This window comes from Schistocerca americana, chromosome 5, assembly GCF_021461395.2.
Source record: "Schistocerca americana isolate TAMUIC-IGC-003095 chromosome 5, iqSchAmer2.1, whole genome shotgun sequence".
Classification (NCBI taxonomy): domain Eukaryota; kingdom Metazoa; phylum Arthropoda; class Insecta; order Orthoptera; family Acrididae; genus Schistocerca; species Schistocerca americana.
The window spans coordinates 440,565,110-440,591,830 of record NC_060123.1 but is presented as its reverse complement, the minus strand read 5'-3'; the positions used below and the strand labels follow the sequence as shown (position 1 = coordinate 440,591,830).

General features: G+C 45.4%; 1 protein-coding gene across 1 annotated transcript in view; it reads right to left on the bottom strand.

The window, feature by feature from the left end:
- LOC124616420 (probable beta-hexosaminidase fdl) overlaps positions 1–26,721 on the bottom strand; it is a 105,444-nt gene that overhangs the window by 45,475 nt on the left and 33,248 nt on the right. The window contains exon 7 of the mRNA XM_047144727.1: positions 14,376–14,641. Coding sequence (XP_047000683.1) covers positions 14,376–14,641 — 266 coding nt within the window. The remainder of the gene's footprint in view (positions 1–14,375; positions 14,642–26,721) is intronic.

The following is a 26,721-nucleotide window of genomic DNA, read 5'->3' as shown; positions in this document are numbered from 1 at the left end:
AGTTGTTCGTAATTTTAACACCCAGGTACTTAGATGAATTGACAGCCTTGAGAATTGTACTATTTATCAAGTAATCGAATTCCAACGGATTTCTTTTTGAACTCTTGTGCATCACCTCACACTTTTCGTTATTTCGCGTCAACTGCCACCTGCCACACCATACAGCAATGTTTTCTAAATCGCTTTGCAACTGATACTGGTCTTCGGATGACCTTACTCTAAACCACGTAATTTCTACAATCGCGTAATCGAGAAGTTACCCCAGCGTTGGCAGACTGTTGCAGATAGTGAACGAGAATATATTATTCCTGACTAAAGCCTCGTATGCATCTCTGTTGGGTTTATGAAACTTTTGGAAAAACGCAACGAACTTACGCAAAAACCCTGTAGATACAGAAACAAAGTATAAATGTGATTCAGTCCAGACAACTGGTGATAATTTGAGTAAAACTACACGCATATGGTAAAATAAATACGCATATTTTAATAATTGCGGAGACAAATGTGAAGCAGTTTAAATAATTTTATAGCAATGCGGACACTGTAGCCGGCCAAATTGTTTTGCACGAGTTGTTTCCCAGGTGGTTACTGTGCTGCGCCTGTAGGCGTAGCCCTATGTGGGGGGGCCACGGCTGTTTTCTCCGCGGAGCGTCTGCCGCTTGGCCGGATTACCCTGTGTACAAACCCCACCTCCACCCCCGCGCTGGGCGTGGTCGGGGACGGGCGCCACGGCGATGTTTCATTATTGAAAAGCTAGCGTTGATTTACTGCCCTTCGCCTTAACTCCATTGTCCCCCGTTTTAATGTGATTGCCAACGGTTTGACGCAAAAAAATGGTCGTTATCGATTTCCTTTAATGCGGCCGATGGCCCCTACCTTCGACGAGCGCCTGCTCGCTGCCCGGCGCACAACGCCCGCTGCGGGCGAAGCAAACTCCATTACGAGCGAATCCCGTAGCGAAGGAACATCTGCGGCGATTTATTCCGCCATCGCCAAAGTTTATTTGCGGGCGCGGTTTTGCCGCTCGTTCTTCGCATTATTTCACAATTCGCCACCGCAGTCGAGACTATCAAATCTCCGACGTAAATTTTTCGGCCCTGCGGTAGCAATAAGGGTCGCCCAGCAGCGTTGCTGTTTTAGGCAGGAGGCAGTGCGCCGCATCCTCCCCGTTGACGGGTTGCACGGACAGGTAGGCATGGAGTATTAAGCATTAAGGGAAAATATTGCTAGTACTGCACGGGCATTCGGTAGCAGAGGGCCAACACACGTTGTGCGCTCACGACACATTTATAGAAGAATTTAGAGATTAAAACGCATCACTCGTAACTTACGAAAATATCTGAAGGACATTCATTCAGTAACGGTTCCTGTTTCGAAAAATAAGAAATCTCAATGGAACTCAAACCATTCAACTCGCCAGTAAGACTGTCACAATAACGAAATCGAATGAAACGGCCCTGCCAATGAAAACCGCGTAAGTTAATGAGACCTAATTATTCATTCAAAATTAACATTTAGGGACCACGTTAGATACAGTTGCAAAAAGTTCTTAATTTCTACTGATGCTCCTTTATGCTTCTGATATACAACACCAAGTACAAAACTAGTGCACGAAGACTTAGATCTTCGCCCCTTCGCATCATCAGAGCCGAATATAACCCTACAAAAAATTTCCCCTACAATCCTGAATCTGACAAACAAAGTGAGTCAAAACAGACAAATCATTTAGCAGCAGCGTATGTCAGACTCCAGGAACAAAACTTGGGCTGTCACTCAAGGTCTCCATACTGCTCAGCAAAATGCACGATAACCGTACTCTTACCTTATGATTTATAAAATAAGGTAGGTTCTTCACTTCACAAGCATACTATATTTCTTGTGGGAGACTTCTCTTGCGACATATTTTAGCAGTAACTCTAACTGAACAGATACAAGCATCCAAATTTTAGCGAAAACAAAATCCCAAGACTGGCGATCTTTTACAGAAGTTCGAAATTCAGCGCGGCCTTCAGTGCGAGAGGCTTTTAGTATTTTCCACAACGAAACTGTCTCGAAACCTGGCAGAAAATCCTTAGAGATTCTAATCTAATGTAATGTATATTGACGATAAGACGCAATCAGTGCCTTCTCTGCGCAATAGCTATCGAAATACTCTCGGTGAGAATGCTGCTAGCCGGCCGATGTGACCGAGCGGTTCTAGGCGCTTCAGTCGGGAACCGCGCTGCTGCTACGGTCGCAAGTTCGAGTCCTGCCTCGGGCATGGATGTGTGTGATGTCCTTAGGTTAGTTAGGTTTAAGTGGTTCTAAGTTATAGGGGACTGATGGCCTCAGATGTTAAGTCCCATAGCGCTTAGAGCCATTTGAACCATTATTAAAGTGCTGCTAAAGCAGAATTACTAAACACAGCCTTCAGAAATTTCTTCGCCAGAGAAGACGAAGTAAATATTCCAGAATGCGAATCAAGAACATCTGCCGAGTAACTTAGAAGCAGATATTCTCGGATTAGTGTAGCAACTTAAATCAATAAAACCAAGTATGCCGGTCACGACTGTAAACCAGTTAGGTTCCTTACAGAGTATGATGATGCAATAGCTCCATACTTTATCATATACAACCGCTCGCTCGATGAAATATCCGTACCCGAAGACTGGGCAGTTGCGAATGTCACACCAATATTCAAAAAAGGCGGTAGGACTAATCCACTTTAGTACAGGCCCTTATTATCGTCCACATGCAGCAGAAATTTTGGAACATGTACATATCAAAGAAGTTTTGCATCAACCTGGTTTCTAGATCTCTGGAAGATAGACGTTGACTGTGGATATTTTATCACAGTGTCCCTTTGACTGTTCAGATCTGTCACTAATGCCGCCCGAAGATGTAAACAAACATGCATGAGCAGCGCCTTTTAGACGGAGGGGGTCGGACAGCCAATCAGTTCCAGTCATTCCACCAGGAAGGAGATACACGACTCGGGTTGTCTGTAGTTCAATCAAGCCTAAACGGTCAATACCGCGTTTCGATCGCGTCCGCATTGTTACTCTGTGCCGGGAAGGGCTCTCAACAAGGGAAGTGTCCAGGCGTTCCGGAGTGAACCAAAGCTATGTCGTTCGGGCGTGGAGGAGATAAAGAGACAGGAACTGTCGATGCCATGCCTCGCTCAGCCCGCACAAGGGCTACTGCTGCAGTGGATGACCGCTATCTACTGATTATGGCTCTGAGAAAACCTAACAGCAACGCCACCATGTTGAATAATGCTTTTCGTGCGGCCACAGAACGTCGTGTTACGACTCAAACTGTGCGCAAAGACTGCAGAATGCGCAACTTCACTCCCGACGTCCATGGCGAGGTCCATGTTTGCAACCACGACACCATGCAGCGCGGTACAGATGGGCCCCAACAACATGTCGAATAAACCACTCAGGATTAGCATCACGTTCTCTTCACCGATGAGTGTCGCGTATGCCTTCAACCAGACATTGGTCGGAGACGGGTTTAGAGGCAACCCGGTCAGGCTGAACGCCTTAGACACACTGCCCAGCGAGTGCAGCAAGGTGGAGGTTCCATGCTGTTTTGGGGTGGCACTATGTGGGGCCGACGTACGCCGCTGGTGGTGATGATGGAGGGCGCCGTAATGGCTGTACGATATGTGAATGCCATCCTCCGACCGATAGTGCAACCGTATCGGCAGCATATCGGCGAGGCATTCTTCATGGACGACAATCCGCGCCCCCATCTTGCACATCTAGTGAATGACTTCCTTCAGGATAACAACATCGCTCGACCAGTGTGGCCAGCATGTTCTTCAGACATGAACCGTATCGAACATGCCTGGGATGGATTGAAAAGGGCTATTTATGGACGACGTAGCCCACCAACCACTGTGAGTGATCTACACCGAATCGCTGTTGAGTGGGACAATCTGGACAAACAGTGCCTTGATGAACTTGTGGGTAGTATGCCACGACGAATACAGGCATGCATCAATGCAAGATAACATGCTACTGGATATTAGAGGTACCGGTGTGTACAGTCATCTGGACGACCACCTCTGAATGTTTTCGCTGTATGGTGGAACAACATGGTTTACATGAGCAATAAACAGGTTGGAAATGATGGTTATGTTGATCTCTATTGCAATTTTCTGTACAGGTTCCGGATATTAGAGGTACCGGTGTGTACAGTCGTCTGGACGACCACCTCTGAATGTTTTCGCTGTATGGTGGAACAACATGGTTTGCATGAGCAATAAACAGGTTGGAAATGATGGTTATGATGATCTCTATTGCAATTTTCTGTACAGGTTCCGGAACTCTCGGAACTGAGATGATGCAAATTTTTTTTGATGTGTGTATATTGTGTTCGAACATTATGAGTTAACTCTAAGAGAACTGTCTATTGACACAGAGTCAACACTGATTTAGGAAACACTGTTCTTGATAAACGTAACTATGTTTTTACTCACAAAGTGTAGAGTGCCATTGACAAGGGATTTCAAATTGATTCCGTATTTCTAGATTTCCAGAAGGCTTTTGACAGTTATGTGACTGGATTCGTGATTTCCTGTCAGGGTTCAAGGTTCATAGTAATTAATAGAAAGTCATCTAGTAAAACAGAAGAGATTTCTGGCGTTTTACAAGGTAGTGTTTTAGGACTTCTGCTGTTCCTTATCAATACTAACGATTCAGGAGACAATCCGAGCAGCAGTCTTAGGTTGTTTGCAGATGATGCTGTCGTTTGTCGCCTAGTAAAGTCACCAGAAGATCAAAACTGATTGCAATGCGATTTAGAAGAGACATTCGTATGGCGCGAAAATTGACAATTGACCCTAGATCATGAACGGTGGGAGGTAGTTCACGTGAGTGCTGTAAGGAACCCGTGAACACCGGTTACACGTTAAATCAATTCAATACAAGGTCCGCAAATGCAGCGAAGTACCTAGGACTTACAATTACGAGCAACTTAAATGTAAACACAGAGAAAACATTGTGGGGAAGAAGAATCAACGGCTGCTTTCTATTGGCAGAACAGTTAGAAGATGCAACAGATCTACTGAATAGACTGCCTGCACTACGCTTTTCCATTCTCTATTTGAATTCTACTGCGCATTGTGGTATCCTTACCAGATAGGATTAACAGAGTACATCGAGAAAGTTCAAAGAAGAGCAGAACATTTTGTAGTATTATGGAGTTTGGGGAGAGAATTTCACGGACACTATACAGGATTTGAGTAGGAAATCATTCAAACAAAGGCGTTTCTCATTACGATCGCATGTTCTGCAGAAATTTCGGTCACTTCTTTCTCCTCCTAAAGCGAAAATATGTTGTTGATGCTGACTTACATAGAGAGGAAACATCATCATGATAAAAGTAAGGGGAATCAGAACTCGACTGGAAAGATATAGCTTTTCGTTTTTTTTTCTGTGAGCTGTTGGACTGTGGAGAATTAGTGTGAAGGTGGTTCGATGAATCCTCTGCCAGGCAATTAAGTGTGATTTGCAGAGTACCCTTGTAGACGTAAATTTAGATACTGATTGCCGTCGCCCTAGTTGGCTCGTCAGAGCACTGCAGTGGAGCAAGTGACGCGCTCTTCCAGCTCTGCCAAATTGTGTGCAGCGCAGTAACCTCTGACCTTACAGGGCTGATAATGCCACACCCGTGTCAATCCCAGCACCCCGCTCTCATTGTATGTGTTTTCAAGCGTTCTCAGGGGGCTATCGCTCGTTTGGACCCGCACGTTGACTCTAAACTGAATTTAGTTTACATTTGAGCTCCGGTAAAAAAAACAGAACCGACCTGAGAATACTTAATAAACATAACGGTCACACCATCTATGCGTAAGTTTAATTCTTGCATACCCACACTAGTTCATTAATGCCACTTAACGTCCTGGATTCCAAGAAGCGATGAAAATCCTCAAAATACTTCATGAACACTAATCCGCTTGTCCATCTTCTCTCTAAAAGTCCGTAATATGGTTAAACTGTTAACTCATTGCAAAGTGTGTAATAAGTGTGATGAAAAGTAGTCTCATAACACAAGTCGCTGTATTCTCCCTCCATTTCTACGGCTATTCCTGTACACCAAAAGCCATCGTACGGTATCCAACGGAAATGAAATGGAGAAAGAATGATTTTAGATCATGTATTGTTTATGTTCATGAATAGTGAGCGAGGAAAATACGAGGGTGAGTCAAATGAAAACAAATTTGTAATAACAAATCGAAATTTCGCGCCGTTATCCTGTAAGTTGGTAAGCGAGCTACAAACAACGTGCAGAATAGCCTGTAGGTGGCAGCATAGTGAAGATGCACACATACCGTCGCAGTATCAGTATAAAGATAGCTGCCCCACTTGCGACTTGCACCAGGGGAGAACAGCGTTCTGTTATCGTTTTTTTGCGTAGTGAATGTGTGAAACCTATTGAAATTCTTCAACGAATGAAGGTTCAGTACGGTGATTAATGTTTGTGACAGCAGCAAGTCTACGAATGGAGTAGGAAGTTCGCGAATGGTGGGACTTCAGTGGAAGATGCTCCTCGTCCAGGTCAGGCACAATGAGTTGTGACTCCACAGAACATTGGAGCAGTTGAAGTCATAGCGAAGGAAAACCGCCGAGTGACAGTGAATGACATTACAGCATGAAGACTGAAGATGAAGAGGTACGCCACACGGTGCACGAGTGGTTGCGTGCACTACAAAAAGAATTTCTGCACAATAAATAGTATTTAAGGTTTTCATTCGACTCACCCTCGTATTGTGAATATTAGCCAGTTTTTCTTTTACTTAGTCTTGCCGTCATTAGGTTGAGACACATTCAAATGACAGAAGTCATGGTATACTACCTAATATCGTGTCGAAACTCCTTTGGCCCGGTATATTGCAGCATTTCGACGTGGTTTGGACTCGACAAGTCTGCCTCTATAGCCACCATAATTTGTGGGAGCGTTGCCGGTGGAGGATTTTGCGCACGACTGACCCATCTATTACGTTCCATAGATATTCGATGGGATTCATGTCGGGCGATCTGAGAGATCAAATCATTCATTCGATTTGTCCGGAATGTCCTTCAAACCAATCGTGAACAACTGTGCCCTGGTGACATGGCCCATTGACACGCATATCGTCGTGAGGAGGCACCAGCAGTTTGCCCAGTCCCTCGTTGACAACATGGGTTCATGGCTGCGTGAGATCTGTGCCACACGCAAACCCTACTATCAGCTCTTCTCAACCGAAATCCGACATACTGAGCAGGTCACGGTTTTCCAATCGTCTAGGGTCCAATAGAAATGGTCACGAGCCCAGGAGAGGTGCTGAAGGCATGTCATGCTGTTAGCAAAGGCACTCTTGTCAGTCGTCTGCTGTCATAGCCCATTAATGTCAAAAATTTCGCCGCACTGTCCTAACGGATACTTTCGTCGTACGTCCCACTTTGATTTCTGCGATTATTTCACGCAATGCTGCTTGTCTATTAGCACTGACAACTCTATGCAAACGCCGCTGTTCTCGTTTGTTAAGTGGAGGCCGTCGCTCACTGCCTTTTACCGTGGCGAGAGGTAATGCCTGAAATTTGGTGTTCTCGGCACTGCGGATCTTTGAATATTGAACTCCCTACGATTTTCGAGGTCGAATGTCCCATGCGTCTAGCTCCAACTACCATTCCGTGTTCAAAGTCAGTTATTTCCCGTCGTGCGGCCATAATCACGTCGGAAACCTTTTCACATGAACCACCTGAGTACAAATGACAGCTCCGCCAATGCACTGCCCTTTTATACCTTGTGTACGCGATACTATCTGTATATGTGCGTATCTCTATCCCATGACTTGTCACCTCAGCGTATGTTGGAGGAAATAATACTGAACTCTTAATGAAAAGGCTCTCCGATACACTAATTTCATAATGGCAGATACTGACATAACAATGCAGAACACTTAATGCCCGAGTGTTATGAAGTCTGTCCTCAAGACCCATGGTTATACAGTGTTCACTACAGATAATGGATGATCCATACAGTGAAGTGTCAATCCTAGAAAATTGTATCAAGACGCAGGAAAACCTGCAGAGGATCGACACTTTGTGCAGTGAGCGGCAGCTGAAAGCCAAAATAAATTATCTTATTGCGCACAAATAGGCGGAAAGACATTGTATGATAACACGAGAGAAGATCACAAAGCAGTCACATCCATTAAATACCTGAGAACACGCGAACGGAGCTACACTACTGGCCATTAAAATTGCTACACCAAGAAGAAATGCAGATGATAAACGGGTATTCACTGGACAAAATATATTATACTAGAACTGACATGTGATTACATTTTCACGCATCTTGAGTGCATAGATCCTGAAAAATCAGTACCCAAAACAACCACCTCTGGCCGTAATAACTGCCTTGATACGCATGCGCATTGAGTCAAACAGAGTTTGGATAGCGTGTACAGGTACAGCTGCCCGTGCAGCTTCAACACGATACCACAGTTCATCATCAAGAGTAGTGACTGGGGCATTGTGATGAGCCTGTTGCACGGCCACCATTGACCAGACGTTTTCAATTGGGACCTTCAGCATGCGGTTGTGCATTATCCTGCTGAAATGTAGCATTTCGCAGGGAACGAATGAAGGATAGAGCCCCGGGTCGTAACACATCTGAAATGTAACGTCCAATGTTCAAAGTGCCGTCAACGAGAACAAGAGATGACCGAGACGTGTAACCAATGGCACCCCATACCATCACGCCGGGTGATACGCCAGTATGGCGATGACAAATACACGCTTCCAATGTGCGTTCACGGCGATGTGGCCAAACACGGATGCGACCATCACGATGCTGTAAACAGAACCTGGATTCATCCGAAGAAATGACGTTTTGGACCCGGATTCGTCATTGAGTACACCATCGCAGGCGCTCCTGTCTGATGCAGCGTCAAGGGTAACCGCAGCTATAGTCTCCGAGCTGATAGTCCATGCTGTTGCAAACGCCGTCGAACTGTTCGTGCAGATGGTTGTTGTCTTGCAACCGTTCCCATCTGTTGACTCGGGGATCGAGACGTGGCTGCACGATCCGTTACAGCCATGCGGATAAGATGGCTGTCATCTCGACTGCGAGGCTGTTGGGATCCAGCACGGCGTTCCGTATTACCCTCCTGAACCAACCGATTCCATATTCTACAAACAGTCACTGGATCTCGACCAACGCGAGCAGTGACGTCGCGATACGATAAACAACAATCGCGATAGGCTACAATCCGACCCTTATCAAAGTCGGTAACGTGATGGTATGCATTTCTTCTCCTTACACGAGCCATCACAACGTTTCACCAGGCAACGCTGGTCAACTGCTGTTTGTATGAGAAATCTGTTGGAAACTTTTCTAATGTCAGCACGTTGTAGGTATCACGCCACCGGCGCCAACCTTGTGTGAATGCTCTGAAAAGCTGATCATTTGCAAATCACACCATCATCTTCCTGTCGGTTAAATTTCGCGTCGGTAGCACGTCATCTTCGTGGTGTAGCAATTTTAATGGCCAATAGTGTATTTTAAATGGAATTTTAAATGACACCAGGCTAATGGGAGAAACGTGAGTAGTCAGACATTCATTGGAAGAAGCGTAGTCCACCCACAAGTGAGGTAGCTCGTTTGATTGACACTTTAATACTGATGGGTCTGAGAACCTTGAAAGATAGGACTGGTAGATGAAATACAGAAGATCCGAAGAAGATCAGAGCGTTTCGTGACAGGTTTTATTTAGTAAGCGGGAAAGCGTCACAGAGATGCTCATCCAACTCCAGTAGCAGGCGATTTAAACGAGGGTTGTGTGTCAAGACGATTTATTGTTAAGATTCCGGGAACGTAAGTCTAGAAAAACCAACCAACGGATGGCATCCGCATACGCATAGTTCGCGAAAAAGATTAATATTAGAGATAGCAGAGTTGAGACGGAGGCCCACCAATAAAAGAACTTTTCTTTCCTGTTCCAGTCGTGAACAGTACGAGTGAAGTGAGTAACCAACAATCTCAGAGCGGCCCTGTGGTAGTATTCAATATTATAGTTTCACCAGGCTTATGAGGAACCATTTCTCCTGGAATGGCACGACGCCATCCCACCCACACTCTCCCGCCACTCATCCCATTCCAACAGAAGAATCAAATAACATCAACGTCTACTTGACTGCTCTGCAGTTCACACTTAAGTGAGTGGCAGAGTTTGTAAGTAGGCTGTCTAGTTTTTTTTATTGGTAACGCTCTTTATGAAAATCACTGGCTGTGCTGTGTGCAGTCTGTGGCTGCTTTGCATTGTTGTAATACTCGCCATTGTAGTGTTGGGCAGTTGGCTGTGAACAGTGCGTAGCGTTGCGCAGTGGGAGGTGAGCCGCCAGCAGTGGTGGATGTGGGGAGAGAGATGGCGGAGTTTTGAAATTTGTAAGACTAGATGTCATGAACTGCTATGTATATTATGAGTTTTCAACACTATCAAGGTAAATACATTGCTTGTTCTCTATTAAAATCTTTCATTTGCTAACTATGCCTATCAGTAGTTAGTGCCTTCAGTAGTTAGAATCTTTTATTTAGCTGGCAGTAGTGGCGCTCGCTGTATCGCAGTAGTTCGAGTAACGAAGATTTTTGTGAGGTAAGTGATTTGTGAAAGGTATAGGTTAATGTTAGTCAGGGCCATTCTTTTGTAGGGATTATTGAAAGTCAGATTGCGTTGCGCTAAAAATATTGTGTGTCAGTTTAAGCACAGTCTTGTATAATTGTTCAAAGGGGACGTTTCAAGTTCTTCGCAGCGCCTTAGGACCATTTCTCTACCGTTCCAGTCCATGAGAGCACATGAGAAGAGTGAACACTTAAATCTTTATGTGCAAGCTCTGATGATAGTTTCTTCCCGTGTAGGATGGAAACAAAATGTTTTTGCATTCGGAGTAGAAAGAAAGTTGGGTTATTTGATCTCGTACAGCATGCTAGGCGGCATTCTATGCAGATCTGATGGCAGAGGACAGTGCTGATTTAAGCACTTTCAGAGTACACTGTTCAGCACTGTTCAACACGGGGCTGGACAGCAGACCATCTCTACGTATTCCCATCTTGATCCAACGACGTGGTCATTCGACTACACCGAGCGACGTGACGCAGTGGTTGGCACATTAGACTCGCATTCGGGAGGACAACGGTTCAAACCCGCGTTCGGCCATCCTGATTTAGGTTTTCCGTGATTTCCCTAAATCGCTTTGTAATATATTTACTATTCCTTGCTACTGTAGTGTTATCTTTAAGCTGTGCGAAAGGAGGACAGGCTCTCCAAGGTGCGGAAGAAGAGACTATGCTGAGGGTCAGGCGAAATTAGGAGAGAGATTGTTATATGAAGTAAACCGTAAGGGGATAGCTTTTCGAAAATGCAGACTCCCAGACGCGGTCCCAGGGCGCTAGTTACTCTTCAATGAATTTACATGTAAATTGACATGTCGTCTAGACGTTGTGGTAGGTTGCCACTGTAGAACTTTGTAACCAACAGGCACATACTAGCGTATAAAGGCAGCTTAATACCAGCCCTGAGAACATCTACGTCAGTAGGCTCGCAAGTGTTAGAAAGAGCGAAAACGCCAAAAACTGTTGACCTAGCAGTCCCTACTTCGGGGAACGCGAGGGGGCATGCTAAATGACGTAAAGCAATAATGTTGCAAGCCCTATTTAGCAGAGCTGTTACGTTTAGCTTTCAGCTGAACAATGTTGATACCAAATACGGACTTAGTGCAACTGCATCAACATCCCCGCCTTAGGAGCAGCAGAGGGGACCTAACTACACAGTGATTGGCAGGCACCTGCAAGAGACGTATGGGATTGGATGTGTGGCTGTAAGTGGGAAAAGCAGTGCCCCCACGCGAATCTTTAAAACCCTTAGATTCCGCATTTTGGCGGAGTTCTCAGTCAGACGATCTGGGCTCCGAATCCGCGTCCATAGACTCCAGCCTCGGTGCAGCTCCGCATAGTCTGCTCTCTCTTGGAGTGCCTCAGTGAACAGTGTCACATTCATTATGTTTTGTTTTGCAACTAAATTGTTGCCTTGAGATGCTGCTAGTGTTTGCCACTGTGGTTAGCAACCACTCCTGGGACTTCTGCACTGGTTTCTGTTGTAACAGTGTTATTCATGCTTTTTCTAACCCTAGAACTAGCCTCCAGTGTATTAGTTAGGCCTGTCTGGAATAAACAACTATTTCAAAACCCTTTTTGTCCAGGAGTCTCCACAACGAGTTCCCTACCAAGTCTCACCACCTGCATTTCTAGTAAATGCCTGTACCAGAGTTGGCTCAGATAGAAGGAAATGCCTTCACTGAACTGTCCTCCTGCCCTCTGCTCTGTACCGCTCGGGAGCGCAGACTGACCAGCAACCCCTTCTCTCCCTCTCCCACCTATGTCAGGATACGACAGCTTCAGGCAAATTCCGGGATGATTCCTTTGAAAGGGAACCGCCGACTTGCTTGTCCATCCTTCCCTAACCCGATGGGACTGATGATCCCGCTGTTTGGTCCCTCCCACAAACGGAAAAGTGTCGTCTGGTCGGATAAATCATGTCACTTGTTGCACCAGATAGATGGTCGTGCCCAGATACGCCATCATCCAAGCGAACAGCTGCTTGAAGCACGCATCGTGGCAGAAAAGCTGGCCTTTTGGGGTAGCATTGTCCCTTTGAGGATACTCACCAGGCTTTCCGCGAGACCACTAACAGAAGGCGGCATGACAGCTGTCGACTATATGAACATTATTGAGAATCACCTGCAGCCGTTGAAGCTTTGCGTCTTCCCTAACGGCGATGGCATCCTGCAGCAGGGTAACTAACATAAGGACAAAATGGTGACAGGGTGGTTCACGGGGAAGTGATTGTGAACTCTCGTTGATATCTGGGCCACCAAATTCGTCTGATCTGAACATGTGCCCACAAACTACAAGAGCGCAATTTACAGTGTTTGGTGATTTGTGCATAGATATATCTGATGATTCAAGCCTCCAGAAACCTATTGAGGACTCCTCGAATCCATGCCCCGCAGAATCTCTGCTGCATTGTAGTCCAAAGGTGGAGCAACAGGCTATGAAGCAGAACCAAGAAGTTATGTTTTTGATTCCCAGTGTACACACTCAGTGAAACCTGAGGACAATGTAAAACAAGAGTTAAAATGGAGGGACTCTCCTGCCTGGGCCCTTTAGGTATACACAGACAACTATCAGTGCACGAGTCAGGGCATTACAGACATTTCTCTAGTAACCACAACATAAATTCCAAAAACCATCTAAGCCAGGGGCGGGCAAACGTTGCTCGCGGCTCATGAGCGCACAGCGCTGCACGTGTGCTGCTCGTATGCAATCGTCGACCGGGGCTGTGGCGACAGCCGGTAGGTTGTGGCAGTGTAGTGCCAGGCTAAGCTGCGGACGTTGATGCGAAGTGAGCACTATGTAATGAACGTTGTATTTGAAGAAACGGAGAAGTGGAGATATGCTATCTTTTAAAAAGTAATGGGAGAATCATTTTTTTTGGTGCGAAAACGTGATAATTCGAAATTTTTAATATGTGGTAGTATTCTCGCTGGTCAGCGGAAGTTCAGTATTGAAGGCCATTACAACAAGTTTCACAAGGACGAGTACAATTTATTGTCGGATTCTGAGCGGATGGGGAAATTGACTGAGCTTAAGAAGAGCGATCTGACGATATTTGATGAATCTGTCCTAGTTACTGTTTTCACGAGAGATCTGCGGCTTTCTTTCGTCATGTCTCTCATCTAACTGATTTAACATTTTATGGAGCACTGTTTTCTATTTTTCAGGACGATAACAATAATAGCCCAGCGGTACGTACAAGTTATAAAATTGCGCTTAATATCGCGAGAGCTGGAAAACCATTTGCTGAATTAATAAGCCTCGGTTAAGAGCAAACATAAGTGATGAACATTTACGTAACTGTTTGCGCTTGTCTGTACGTAGAAATTTTGTTCCAGATATTGAACGTATTGTAAACTCCACCTGTGATAATTAAATAAAACGTAACGTAGTTAATAGGTACTCTTTCAAACCATGATTTCTTTGAAGCACTCCTACTAACCTTATTCCTTTATTCAATAAAGCAAGCTAGGAAACAAAACGCATTACAGAGGAAGGAGCGGACAGAAGGTATGGTGGGGATGGGAGATAAGCGGGTGGCCAGCTTGCCCCTGTGCGCACGCGGAACACATGTTAACTGCACGCGTGCAAGTGCACCGCACATGTGCAGGATTCCTGCCCGCCCCTGATCTAAGCGCAATAAATGCTGTCAGTGTTGGGTTGTATGATGTCCGCTACGTCACGGGCCACAGCTGCGCGCGGGCAGCAGCGGCCGCAGGAGGCAGACGTACCTCGTCGCCGCCCAGATGCGCGACGTCGGAGGCGCCGGAGGCTTGGCGCAGCTCCTGGTAGAGCGTCCGCAGCGTGCCGAACGCCGCCTCGTCCGCCGGCGGCAGCTGACCGCAGGGAGGCTGGCCACACAGCTCCCACCAGGCAGGCCCCTCGTCCCCGCCGTGCTGCCCTCGCCTCTCCCGCCGATCCTCCAGGCGGTACTGCAGCCCGTTGTCGTTCTCATTCTGGCGATGCTCCTGCACCAGGGGAGCATTCGCGGCAGACCCTGAGCAAAATAATAACCACTGTAGCACTTGCTGCTAAGCCAGCTACACCGCTCATCAGATTTGAACGACCAATAAAGTTCCTGAATTTACTGCCCTCCAGGAAGCGTGTGGCGCGCAAATTATTCTCGAGACTGAGACCTGGCTGAACCTTGAGATAGGAAGCTCTGAAATATTCAGTGAGCGTTGGAATGTGTATCGGAAAGACAGATTAGACACCGTAGGAGGTGGTGTCTTCATTGCAGTTGACAAAAATAATGTCTACTGAGGTCGAAGTAGAGTGTGATTGTGAAGTTATCTGGACACGTTTAACAGGGCTAGGAGAAATAAAGTTAATTGTGGGGTCTTATTACCGGCCACCAGGTTCCACCCTGGCAGTTCTAGAATAATTCAAAGGGAGTCTACATTCTGTATCGCAGAGGTACCCGCATCATGCTATATTAGTCGGAGGCGACTTTAACCTACCTAGTATAGACTGGGATGTCTATCTATTCATTACAGGTGGTACAGCAAGCCGTCGTGTGAATTACTTTTGAACACATCCGAAAACTGTCTTGAGCATCTAAATCGACAGCCAACGCGTAATGGAAATATTTTAGATCTGGTAGCCACGAACAGACCAGAACTCATCGACGGTGTCAGTGTTGAGACACGGATTAGTGATCATGATGTCATTACGACTATGGTTACGAAAGTTAAACAGTCGATCAAGAAGGCTAGGAGAGTGTTCTTATTAGAAAGAGAAGATAAGCAGTTGTTAGCATCCCACTTAGTAAATGATTCTACTTCATTTACTTTCGGTACGATGGATGTAGAAGAATTATGGGCAAATTTTAAACACATTGCAAATCACGCCCTGGACAAGTATGTGCCGAAAAAGTGGGTTACGGACGGAAAAGACCCACCGTGGTTTAACAGCGCAATTCGGAGAATGCTCAGGTAGCAGGAACTCGGGTGGGAGTCTCTGGAGGAAAGGGGGCGTTCTTTTCGTGAATCGCTACTGAGGAAATTTAGAGAACCAGCATTTGAGGCTGACTACAGTACAATTTTACTGCCGCCAACTTACATTTCGCGGAAAGATCACGAAGATGAGATGAGAGATTAGGGCTCGTACAGACGCTTATAGGCAGTCTTTTTTCCCTCGTTCTGTTGGGGAGTGGAACAGGGAGAGAAGATGCTAGTTGTGGTACGAGGTACCCTCCGCCACGCACCGTATGGTGGATTGCGGAGTATGTATGTAGATGTAGACCACGTTTTCTAAACCGACGCACAAGCTTGAAATTTGGCTCAAAGGTGCCTACAACATTTCTCTGTGATCGTGCAAAACTGTACCGCCATGTTGCATGCCCCTCGGGCACGTGCTTCAAACAGCAAGGCGCTGACATTTGCGGAAAAAAAGAAAAAGCCAAAGTTCCGAAGTCACGTGACGTGGAAAGAGGATTGATGATGTCACATTGGCTCCATATTTCACCACAATTCTGCCCAACGTAACCGTGGACGTGTCACCTGATGGAAGGTCGTCACAGTCCCCTTCTTTTGCGCTCCGCAATGGGGGTCAGAATCACGACGCCCAGTGTTCGAACGAAGTTTTCTTAATGCAGGGCAAGAAAAATCTCAGACACACCACCGCTCAGAATCAGAAATAAAAGGCCCGAGTGGGTGTCAAACAGCGTCAATAAAATCATCTCTTTGCTTGCCACGTTGTTTCCCACACATTTGGTGGTCGAAAATAATAGTCTGCAGTGCGATGAAGAACTGGACATTCTTGACATCGCAATTTTTCCTCTGGTGCACAAGTTGGTACGACGAGGGCCCATTTAAAACCACTTAACGATATTTGAACGTGATTGGAGCAGCAAAGGTTTCTTATCCTTTCTCAGAGCTCCTGTTTCACACTCTCCTGTATATGATCATGGAGAAGTGCGACATTGTCACATGCAAGATTAAAACAAATAGTCCCTCTAAGACCCCCCCATTTCGGCAAAACTCTTGGTGACTCCAGCCCACATTTATTGGGAATTTTAAAAATGTACGTTTGCAGAGAAAACTTGCAAAGGAGTCTGAGGCAGCTACAGGTAGGCAACACACTGAAGCCAGTTGCCTACTTGCAGCCACCTAGGAGACCTTCGCAGGTTCGCTCTGTAAGCGGAAGTTTTCAAATGTGGGCGAGTGCCACAAAGGGTTCTCCAGAAATGGTGTGGGGGCGATGGATCTTTGAGGATCTCGATGCCAATTTTGTTCACGCATGTGTTAATATCACACACCTCCGTCATCATGCCACAAGAGGCCGTGAAATTGGAGCAGTGGAAAAGCGTAAGTACCATTTGCTCTTTCGGATCACGTTCACATTACGACGAATGGTTTCAAACGGTTCCTAGGGGGTCCCACCCTGTACACCCGATCAAAAATCGGGGTCGCATTGCAGTCCAGAGGGCGTGAGATCACGTTCAATGTAGTTTCATTCCCGTGATGTCCGTCGAGAAGGGCTGTATCTCCCAGGTCAAAACCGCCAAAGGTTGTCAAGAACGTCGTACTTTTGTTCATCGTGCTGCAAACTGCCGCCTTCGACACCGAAATATGCGGTACTCAACGTACCGAGGAAAGGAGTGGCTTCATTGACGCCCTTCATGCAACCCTATGTGGTCTTTTCGTTTAGATTCTGAGCTGTGGTGTACCCCGCGATTTTCACGCTGGGCGTCGCGGTTCTGCCTTCCATCGCAGGGGCATCAAAAGAAGGGGTTAAATATGGGTCAAAGGTCCTGTGACCACCTCATGGTGTGATTCTTACGCTGTTGCGTTGGACTGGATTGTGGTACCAATGTGACATCATTAACCCACTTTACGTCACATGAACTTCTGATATCTGGACTTTATCCGCACGTTTCGGAACCTTAGTGTTTGAAGCGGCCTCGGGTCCGAGGGTAACGTCGCAGGGTGCACCCTTATGCGCCATTACGGAGGAAGGCCGTAGGCACCTTCGAGCCAAATTTCAAACCTAAATGATGGAACGGAAGCCAGTTACAGGGTTTCGAAAAGTGATCCTTTAATTGTGCTGCACAGTATATATCCGTAGCACAAAAGCTTCAATATTGATCTCTCTGCTCTTAACGAGAATGCAGTTAAGATTCCAGAGAAATTTCTGACTGCATGCACTAATAGTTACCCTACAACTTATCTTGGAAGATGGGGAAACTAACAGAAGTCAGGAAGCGATTACAAGACAAGGAATTTTATTAAATGAATGATCGTCCCCAGATTCATACGGGTAGCACTAGTATCTGCATCTGGACGACTTTTCCAACGTAGCATAGATCTATTTTATACATACCTAAATTAAGACCCTTACCCGGCCGCAGTTTGTCCGCATGTTCGGGCTAATCTGAGGAGTTACTGCAGGGATTTCTGTATGGTTTTCACTAATAGATTCATGAGGAAGGTTTGTGTATGTAATTTTTAAGTATTTCAAACTACGGAAAACTCAACTCCCTACCGCTGTGAAAACTAAACCATTACCATCTACTGGTGAAAGTCAGAACTCTAGAATCACTGCGTGAGTTGTTGCTATCATGAAGCTCACATGAGCCATCAACTCCCTAAATGACCTACGATGCATGACTTATCTGATATTGAGCTAATAAGAACCAGTTTTTTTGGTATATAGTTAATGATTAATGTAATATTCGTTTACCTAATGATGCCCTCTGAATTTTAATAGTGACTATTCAGTGGCCCTAAACGAAATTACCGCTGTGTCAGATAAGCTGCCCAATCATACGTCTTTCGTGCTGCTTTGTGAAACCAGAGCTGATCGCTAGGAAATTATATACATTAATCTTCCTTGTGAATAATTATAAGTAAACTTGTACCAAAATCCCAACAGTAGTTCTTGAAATTTGCCTACTTGTAAAGTCGACGCTTGCTAATTCGAACCTAGATCAGTCGAATTTCTCGATTAATCACACTAATTGTCCTGTGTCAGGACAACTCGACAAATCTAAGAAATTATTTGTATCTTCGCACTCTCGCCAAATAGAAGCGACTGTCATGACAAACTGCCAACAGTGTTATTCGAAGTTTGCGACTATCTTACACTCGGTTATTCGAATTTTTCCGTCAATTGTTTCGACGCTCATCTTTTCGCGACATTCGTTTCTTTAATCAAAAATTAAAAATGCCGCTAAACGTCCCGCATGCTCTCCGCAGTCGTAAACTGTGCTGTCTGTGTAACAGATTTCTGAGCGATGTCAGCACATCTTCAAAAGGAATTCCATCATCGACTCGGAGTCGTGTGACAGTGCACACAAAGCAGCCTAATATATAGAAGGGGAAGGAGTTCATGGGCTCTGCGTAGGTTAGGGCCTCTCAGTTAGGGTACTATAAAATTTTTTTGTACTCTGTCTTAAAAAGCGTAGAATTTGATCGGCAGTTCTTACGCCGTCCTCTGGAATTACACAGACACACACACACACACACACACAGAGACAGACACACAGACACACACACACAGAGACAGACACACAGACACACACACACAGAGACAGACACACAGACACACACACACAGAGACACACACACACAGAGACACACACACACAGAGACACACACACACAGAGACACACACACACAGAGACACACACACACAGAGACACACACACACAGAGACACACACACACAGAGACACACACACACAGAGACACACACACACAGAGACACACACACACAGAGACACACACACACAGAGACACACACACACAGAGACACACACACACAGAGACACACACACACAGAGACACACACACACAGAGACACACACACACAGAGACACACACACACAGAGACACACACACACACACACACACACACACACACACACACACACACACACACACAGACACACACACACACACACAGACAGACAGACAGACAGACAGACACACACACACACACACACACAGACACACACACACACACACACACACACACACACACACACAGACACACACACAAACACACACAGACACACACACAAACTAAATTTACGATGTAGGTCAGTTAGGATGATACACTGAGTGTATGAAGTTCGATTTGGCATGGATAGTATGATCAGGAGAAGTCACCACAGTGACAAGTTGCCATGCACTTTCCACTGGATCATGGTGACTAAGCTTGGGCTGCATACTGAGGTGTCTACAACGGAGTAGGTACTAAAACGTGTTAGTTCTCCTGTTTTTAGTAAGCAGAGTTTTGCTTTATCTTTTACAGGTAGCACTGCACCCGCAAACAATTGTGTGCATTAGTATGAGCGGTTTAGCTACTTGTGCTGCAAAGGTCGCTATCTCTTGATAGAAGTATTCATCATCTAGTGGATGGATATTGTATATTATTATCTTTCCCGATGTAACTATTGCGCTTCTTGTCTGATGTTTGGAGGTAGCGGTTCGCTGTAGATGCTAGAATGTATTTGTGTGCCTACGCCTCCAGACGCTGTGTATTAAAACAGTTATTTCAATAAGCGAGATAATGTTTAATACTACGGAGGTGGTCTAAGAAACGTGATTCTTGTATTACAAGATCTACTATACGGTAGTTTACCATCAGCTGAAGCTCTGCCAGGTAGCAGTATTGTCGGTTACAGTTTCATTGTAACAACATTAAAGAGGATGAAGCAAAGACAACCAAGGTGAAATAATGCAGGCACTGTAGTATGAGCTACCTTTGTGCGTCCTGTAAGGTTGATGTAACATTTATAAATGTGGTTTCTTGCAAATGTGAAAGGGGGGGACGGGGCGTGTCCGGTTTCGTTAGAACTGCCAGATCTATTTTGGTTTGGTTTTTTTCTTTTCAGTTCGTTTTGTCTTCGGCGGTTTGAGTTCGTATGCAGTTTTGCATCTTTTAAGCTCTTTATTGCTTTACGAACAGGTTACTCCGTGACCCACCCGTCTGTGCTCTTTCATCCAGCGGCTTGGGTGTTACAGCTTTGCGTATGGAGGAACTCGCCTTGGATGGTGTCCTCACCCCCGTCTGTCCCAGAGACAGTCTAGGTGTTCCTGCTGCACCAGCATGGTGCTCTCAGTTGGTGCTATAGGTCTGGAAATGGTATTTTCTGGCCTCTTCTTTGGAGGGGTGGTCGAGAGATTTGTATGGCTGTAAGATCTACCAGATAGAAAACTGAACACAGTGCTTGCAGAAGTCGTGACCTTACCCTCAGGGTAAATGGTCAAGCATTTTGTGTTCTATGAAATTTTCTCCTGAGCACGGTTTAGGCTCGTGAACGTGGACGGAGTGGCCTGAACTATTAATTACACATGGAGATTGCTCGAAAAGTTCTTTTTCGTGCAAAGCCCTTCCGCAATTTCAACAGATAGATTCAACGGTGCGGTAAGACGACATGTGACTCAAGTGTAGACACCGAAATCATCTCTCATTGGTGGGGAAACTTAACGTTTAACACTGCATCTGTAAACCGTAACTTCAGTTTTCTTGGTTAATGTGATCCCATCAGAACCAAGCATAAAAGCGCCTGTGTGTACTGTGTTGTGATTTAGGTCTTTGTGGATTCGACAGATTAAATGGACTCGTCGTCTTGCTCATTTGAGCATGCAGTTCATTGTGCGCCTCATGTATCCGATTTGAGAGGAAGATGATTCTTTGGCTCATACTGAGATTTTTGTGTGTCTTGAAAACGAGAGAAATGTCATCCAGTTCGTCACATTGCAGGAGTGCTTGCGATCCCGTGGACGTTGTTATTTTGATAAGCAAGGGTCTATTACTAGTTTTTTCTGTGCAGCTACCTTGCCGACCTCATCCTGTGTGTTCGACAACGTATAATGACGTTTTTGCAACGTAATCTGTCAGTTCGAGGACTTGAATTTGTCGGCTCCATTTCTCTGTGCTTGTCGCTCATCCCTTCCAACGGTAAGAGATTGGAACGCACTGGATTTAAAAGTTTCTGCATTGAACGATTTCTTTCTATCGGCACAGCCGAATCACTACAGCCACTGTTTTAGGTTTGATCTGCGAAACATCCGCTCTGATGACACCGACAACAATCAAGGCTACTGCTCACGGGCGCTGCCCAGCTGCAGCTAGTATGTGGCATAATGACCATTGCTGGGAGTCATGGTGCCACCTGTGTCCTGGTGCACCTACTACTCGGCATGTGAGGCTGTGGCATCAGAAGTGCTACCCCTGTGTTTTCAGGGGACGCTGTGGAGAGGGCACATGATTAGCACAACTGGTTGGTATTGGCTTCTAAACGAATTTTTGTGTATACTTAGTTATTGGGCGCAGAGGATCTTCTACACTGCAGGCAAGTAGCGTTATGTTTGGCGTCCTTCCCCAACCCATTTGCACTACATGAAAACTCAAAATAGGGGAAAAATTACTTGACCTGAAAAGACTGTATGGAAATATAGGAGAAAGGTGTAAATAAAGGAAAGAACCATCCGGGGAAATAGCTGCGTCAACATGGAGGAGCGTCACCATGGGTTCTATAGCAAGACGACCAAGAGTAGGATAGGAGAAATAAAGGGAAACGAAAGAAGTTCTGCAAGGTTGGGACCTTGTGCTCGCAACGTATGTACTCACGAAAGAGTAGTGAGCCCGATGAGGGGCATAGCGAAAGTAAAGGGATGTACTCCAAGGTGGCAAAAGTTACGGGATTCCTCCCAATATACAGAGAGGGTCCAAAAAATGTATCCACTGTTTAAAAGTCCGTAACTGGCGAACTAATTTGCGGAGTTGTCTCATCTTTGGTAGTGTAATAGTCTGTAGTTCCGGCAATCGCCACACAAGCGTTGTATTGCGTTGTTTCGTCAGATGACTGTCACCAGATAGTGTTTTGTTCTTAGTTGCACTTACTCGAGTGAACACGGTTGGCGCAAGGCTTACATTGGATGAAAGGAAGTCAGTTTTGAAGTGATATTTTAAGTACGAAGACATTAATGAGGTTCAACGGCAATGGCGAAATGAGTATCAAAGAGAGCCACCTACACGTTTAACGATTCGTCGCATTCGAGACAAAGTTAAAGCCGAAGGCTGTGCTAAACATTTACACAAACAACGATCTGGACGATCTGTAATAGTAACAAGTCTAGCTAACTCCCGTCGTGTGTTACAACAATTCAATCGCTCACCACAGAAGTCAGACAGTGTGCCCGTGAAACTGGAGTGAGTCGCTCAAGTGTTCGGCGAATTTTGAAGACAGCAAAGTGGAAGTGCTACATCCCACGATTGCTACACGCAATGAACGAGGACGACCCAGATCGTAGAATGGAGTACTGCGAGTGGTTTACTAACATGGTGCGCAACGATGGAGAGTTTGCAGAGATGATTGTGTGGTCTGATGAGGCACAGTTCAATCTCAGAGGTACAGTAAATCGCCACAATTGCATCTACTGGGCCGCCGAAAATCCGAACGTCCATGTAGACAAAGCCGTGAATTTTCCAGAAGTAAATATGTGGTGTGGGTTGTCTCGCCGCGGCTTGAGTGGGCCATTCTTCTTTAACGGCACAGTTACCGGTGAGGTGTACCTTCAGAAGCTTCAGACATCCATTTTACCTGCTATTGGAGACTTATGGATACGGAAGAGTTTACTTTCAAGAAGATTGTGCCCCAGCCCACTACCAAAATCGTGTTAGGGCGTATCTCGACGAAACTACCAGGAAGAGGGATAGGCCAGAGAGGTGCTGTGGAGTATCCACCACGTTTCCCAGACCTAACTCCTCTGGACTTTTACCTGTGGGGAACAGTAAAGGACGTCGTTTATCGACAAAAACCACGCACATCGCATGAACTTCGACAATCGATCGTACATTCATGTGCAAATATCCAACTGAACACGTTGCAATCAGTAGTTCGTGCTGCAGTTCGGTGGCATCGTTTGTGTGTGGATGTTAATGACAATTTCGAACACCTACTGTGATATCTTTAAGTTGGACTTGAAGCTATACTTTCACCAAAAATGAGAACTCCGTCAATTACTTTGCAAGCTATGGACTTGCAAACAGTGGATACATTTTTTGGACCCTCTGTAACGTCTGATCTCCTTTAGCTCTGTGGGATGTACCATCTCGACATGGCATTGACTGAAATCGTTGAGAGTCCACTGCAGAAATACGGATCCACGCTATAGTCTTCCATAATTTAGAAAGTATTGTCAGTGGAGGGTGTTGTGCACGAACTGACCTTTCGATTAAGTCCCATAAATGTTAGATGGAGTGGGGTGGCCGAGCGGTTCTAGGCGCTACAGTCTGGAACCGCGCGACCGCTGCGGTCGCAGGTTCGAATCCTGCCTCGGGCATGGATATGTGTGATGTCCTTAGGTTAGGTAGGGTTAAGTAGTTCTAAATTCTAGGGGACTGATGACCTCAATGTTAAGTCCCATAGTGCTCAGAGCCATTTGAACCATTTTATATGGCCGTTCCATTTTAGATCACTCCTAATGACTACTCCCAGATAATTCACAGAATTAACTGCTTCCAGCTGCTGACCTGCTATATTGTAGCTAAATGGTAAAGTATCTTTCTTTCTATGCATTCGCAGTACATTACACTTGTCTACATTGAGATTCAATTGTCATTCCCTGCACCACGCGTCAATTCGTTGCAGATCCTCCTGCACTTCAGTACAATTTTCCATTGTTACAACCTATCGATATACTACACCATCATCTGCAAAACGCCTCAGTGAACTTCCGATGTTATCTACAAGGTCATTTTGTATATTGTGAATAGCAGCGGTCCTACGACACTCCCCTGCGGCACACCTGAAATCACTAATACTTCGGAAGACTTCTCTCCATTGAGAATGACATGCTGCGTTCTGTTATCTAGGAACTCTTCAATCCTTGTTTGCCAAATAATTCGCTCTAACTGTTTAGAATGTTCAAGTGAACGACAATTGGGGGTCCACTGACAGTACATCGTTGTCTGGGAACATGGAGTCTATGAATGGCTGGAAATGGTCTCCAGGTAGCCGAAGATAAGCATTTCAAGTCAATGATCGGTTCAATTGGTCCGGAGGAATCTGTCTATTACATGTTCACAACAGCCCACAACACTATGGAGCCACCACCAGCTTGCACAGTATTTTGTTGACAACTTGGGTCAACGGATGTGTGGCGTCTGCACCGCACGTGAACCGTATCATCAGCTCGTAGCAACTGAAATCGGGACTTATCTGAACACGCCACTATTTCCTAGTTGTCTAAAGGCCAGCTCATGTGGACACGGGACTAGGAGAGGAGCTGCAGGCGACGTCGTGCTGTTAGCTGGTTTGTTTTTCTACATTGAGGACGAGTATCCAGTTTTGACGCCCGCTAAGTCAACCAAGGTCTTTAGTTGGTTTTTACGAGCGAGAGAAGAGAGTCAGAAATACCTAGTGTCGGTCGTATGTTGCTATAGCCCATTAACTCTACACTGTCTTCGTACGTCTCACATTGATTTCTGTGAATATTTGACGCAGTGTTGCTTGTCTTAGCAGTGACAGCTCTAAGCAGACGCTAATGTTTTCTGGTAAGTGAAGGCCAGAGGTTACTGCGGTGTCCGTCTTGAGAGGTAATGCGTGACATTTGCTGTTCTCGGCACACTTGACACTATCTCAGAATATTTAATTCCCAACGATTTTCGAAACGGAATGTACTGTGTGTCTAGCTCCAGCTACCATTCCGCGTTCAGTCTTAATTCCCGTCTTGCCGCCACAATTATGTCCGAAACCTTTTTAAATATATCACACGAGTACAAATGACAGCTCCGCCAACGCATTGCCTTTCTATACGCTACGTGCGCGGTTCTACCGCCATCTGTATATGTGCTTAACGGTATCCCATGACTTATCACCTCAGTGCAAAATGCCGACTAGCAATAGCGAGTAAGCCTTTTACGAAAATAAGTGTCACTGAATATACCGGGTGATTAAAACGTCAGTATAAATTTGAATCTGAATAAATCACGGAATAATGTAGATAGAGGGGTACAAATTGACACATGCTTGGAATGACATGGGGGTTTTATTAGAACCAAAAAAATACAAACGTTCAAAAATGTCCGACAGATGGCGCTTCATCTGATCAGAATAGCAATAATTAGCATAACAAAGTAAGACAAAACAAAGATGATGTTCTTTACACGAAATTCTCAATATGTCCACCATCATTCCTCAACAACAGCTGTAGTCGAGGAATAATGTTGTGAACAGCACTGTAAAGCATGTCCGGAGTTATGGTGAGGCATTGACGTCGGATGTTGTGTTTCAGAATCCCTAGAGATGTCGGTCGATCACGATACACTTGCGGCGTCAGGTAACCCCAAAACCAATAATCGCACGGACTGAGGTCTGGGAACCTGGGAGGCCAAGCATGACGAAAGTGGCGGCTGAGCACACGATCACCAACAAACGACGCGAGCAAGAGATCTTTCACGCGTCTAGCAATATGGGGTGTTTTTTGGGCTCTAACAAAACCCCATGTCATTCCAAGCATGTGTTTCTATTTTTACCTCTCTGTCTACATTATTCCGTGGTTTATTAAGTTTTCAAACTTCTACTGACTGATCACCCGGTAAATTATATGCATAGTTACAGAAAGTATTATGATGCTTCATTGTTGCTGTTACACCGACTTGCAGGCATGGTCAGCCTGAAGTGGAGAGTCATTGATTTTTTTAAGGGATGGAGAGAGTTTTTGCTGAGTGGCTGCTTTTATTCCAGGATTTGCATGTGACTAAGTGCGTCCATGTTGATAAAACTTGTTTGTATTATGATCCTTATGGTAAAACAAGTCATCATAGTTTTGATGAACACATTCAGAATGCGAAAATAATGCAATTAGCCAACCACTCTGTTGATTTTTTTAGAAATTCTGGTTTGTTTTTCCACATTTAGGACGAGTGTCCAGTTTTGATACGCACTATGTCAACCAAGGTCTTTAGTTGGTTTTTACGCCTGAGAGAAGACAGAAATACCTGAATTGTTTAAATCTGAATAACTGGAGTTTCGGTGGTAGGCAAACCAGTTACAAGCAGGTATCGCAGTGGTTGGTGTGAAGGGCTGTGAATTATATTTCTGGAGCTCTGGTTTGCTAGT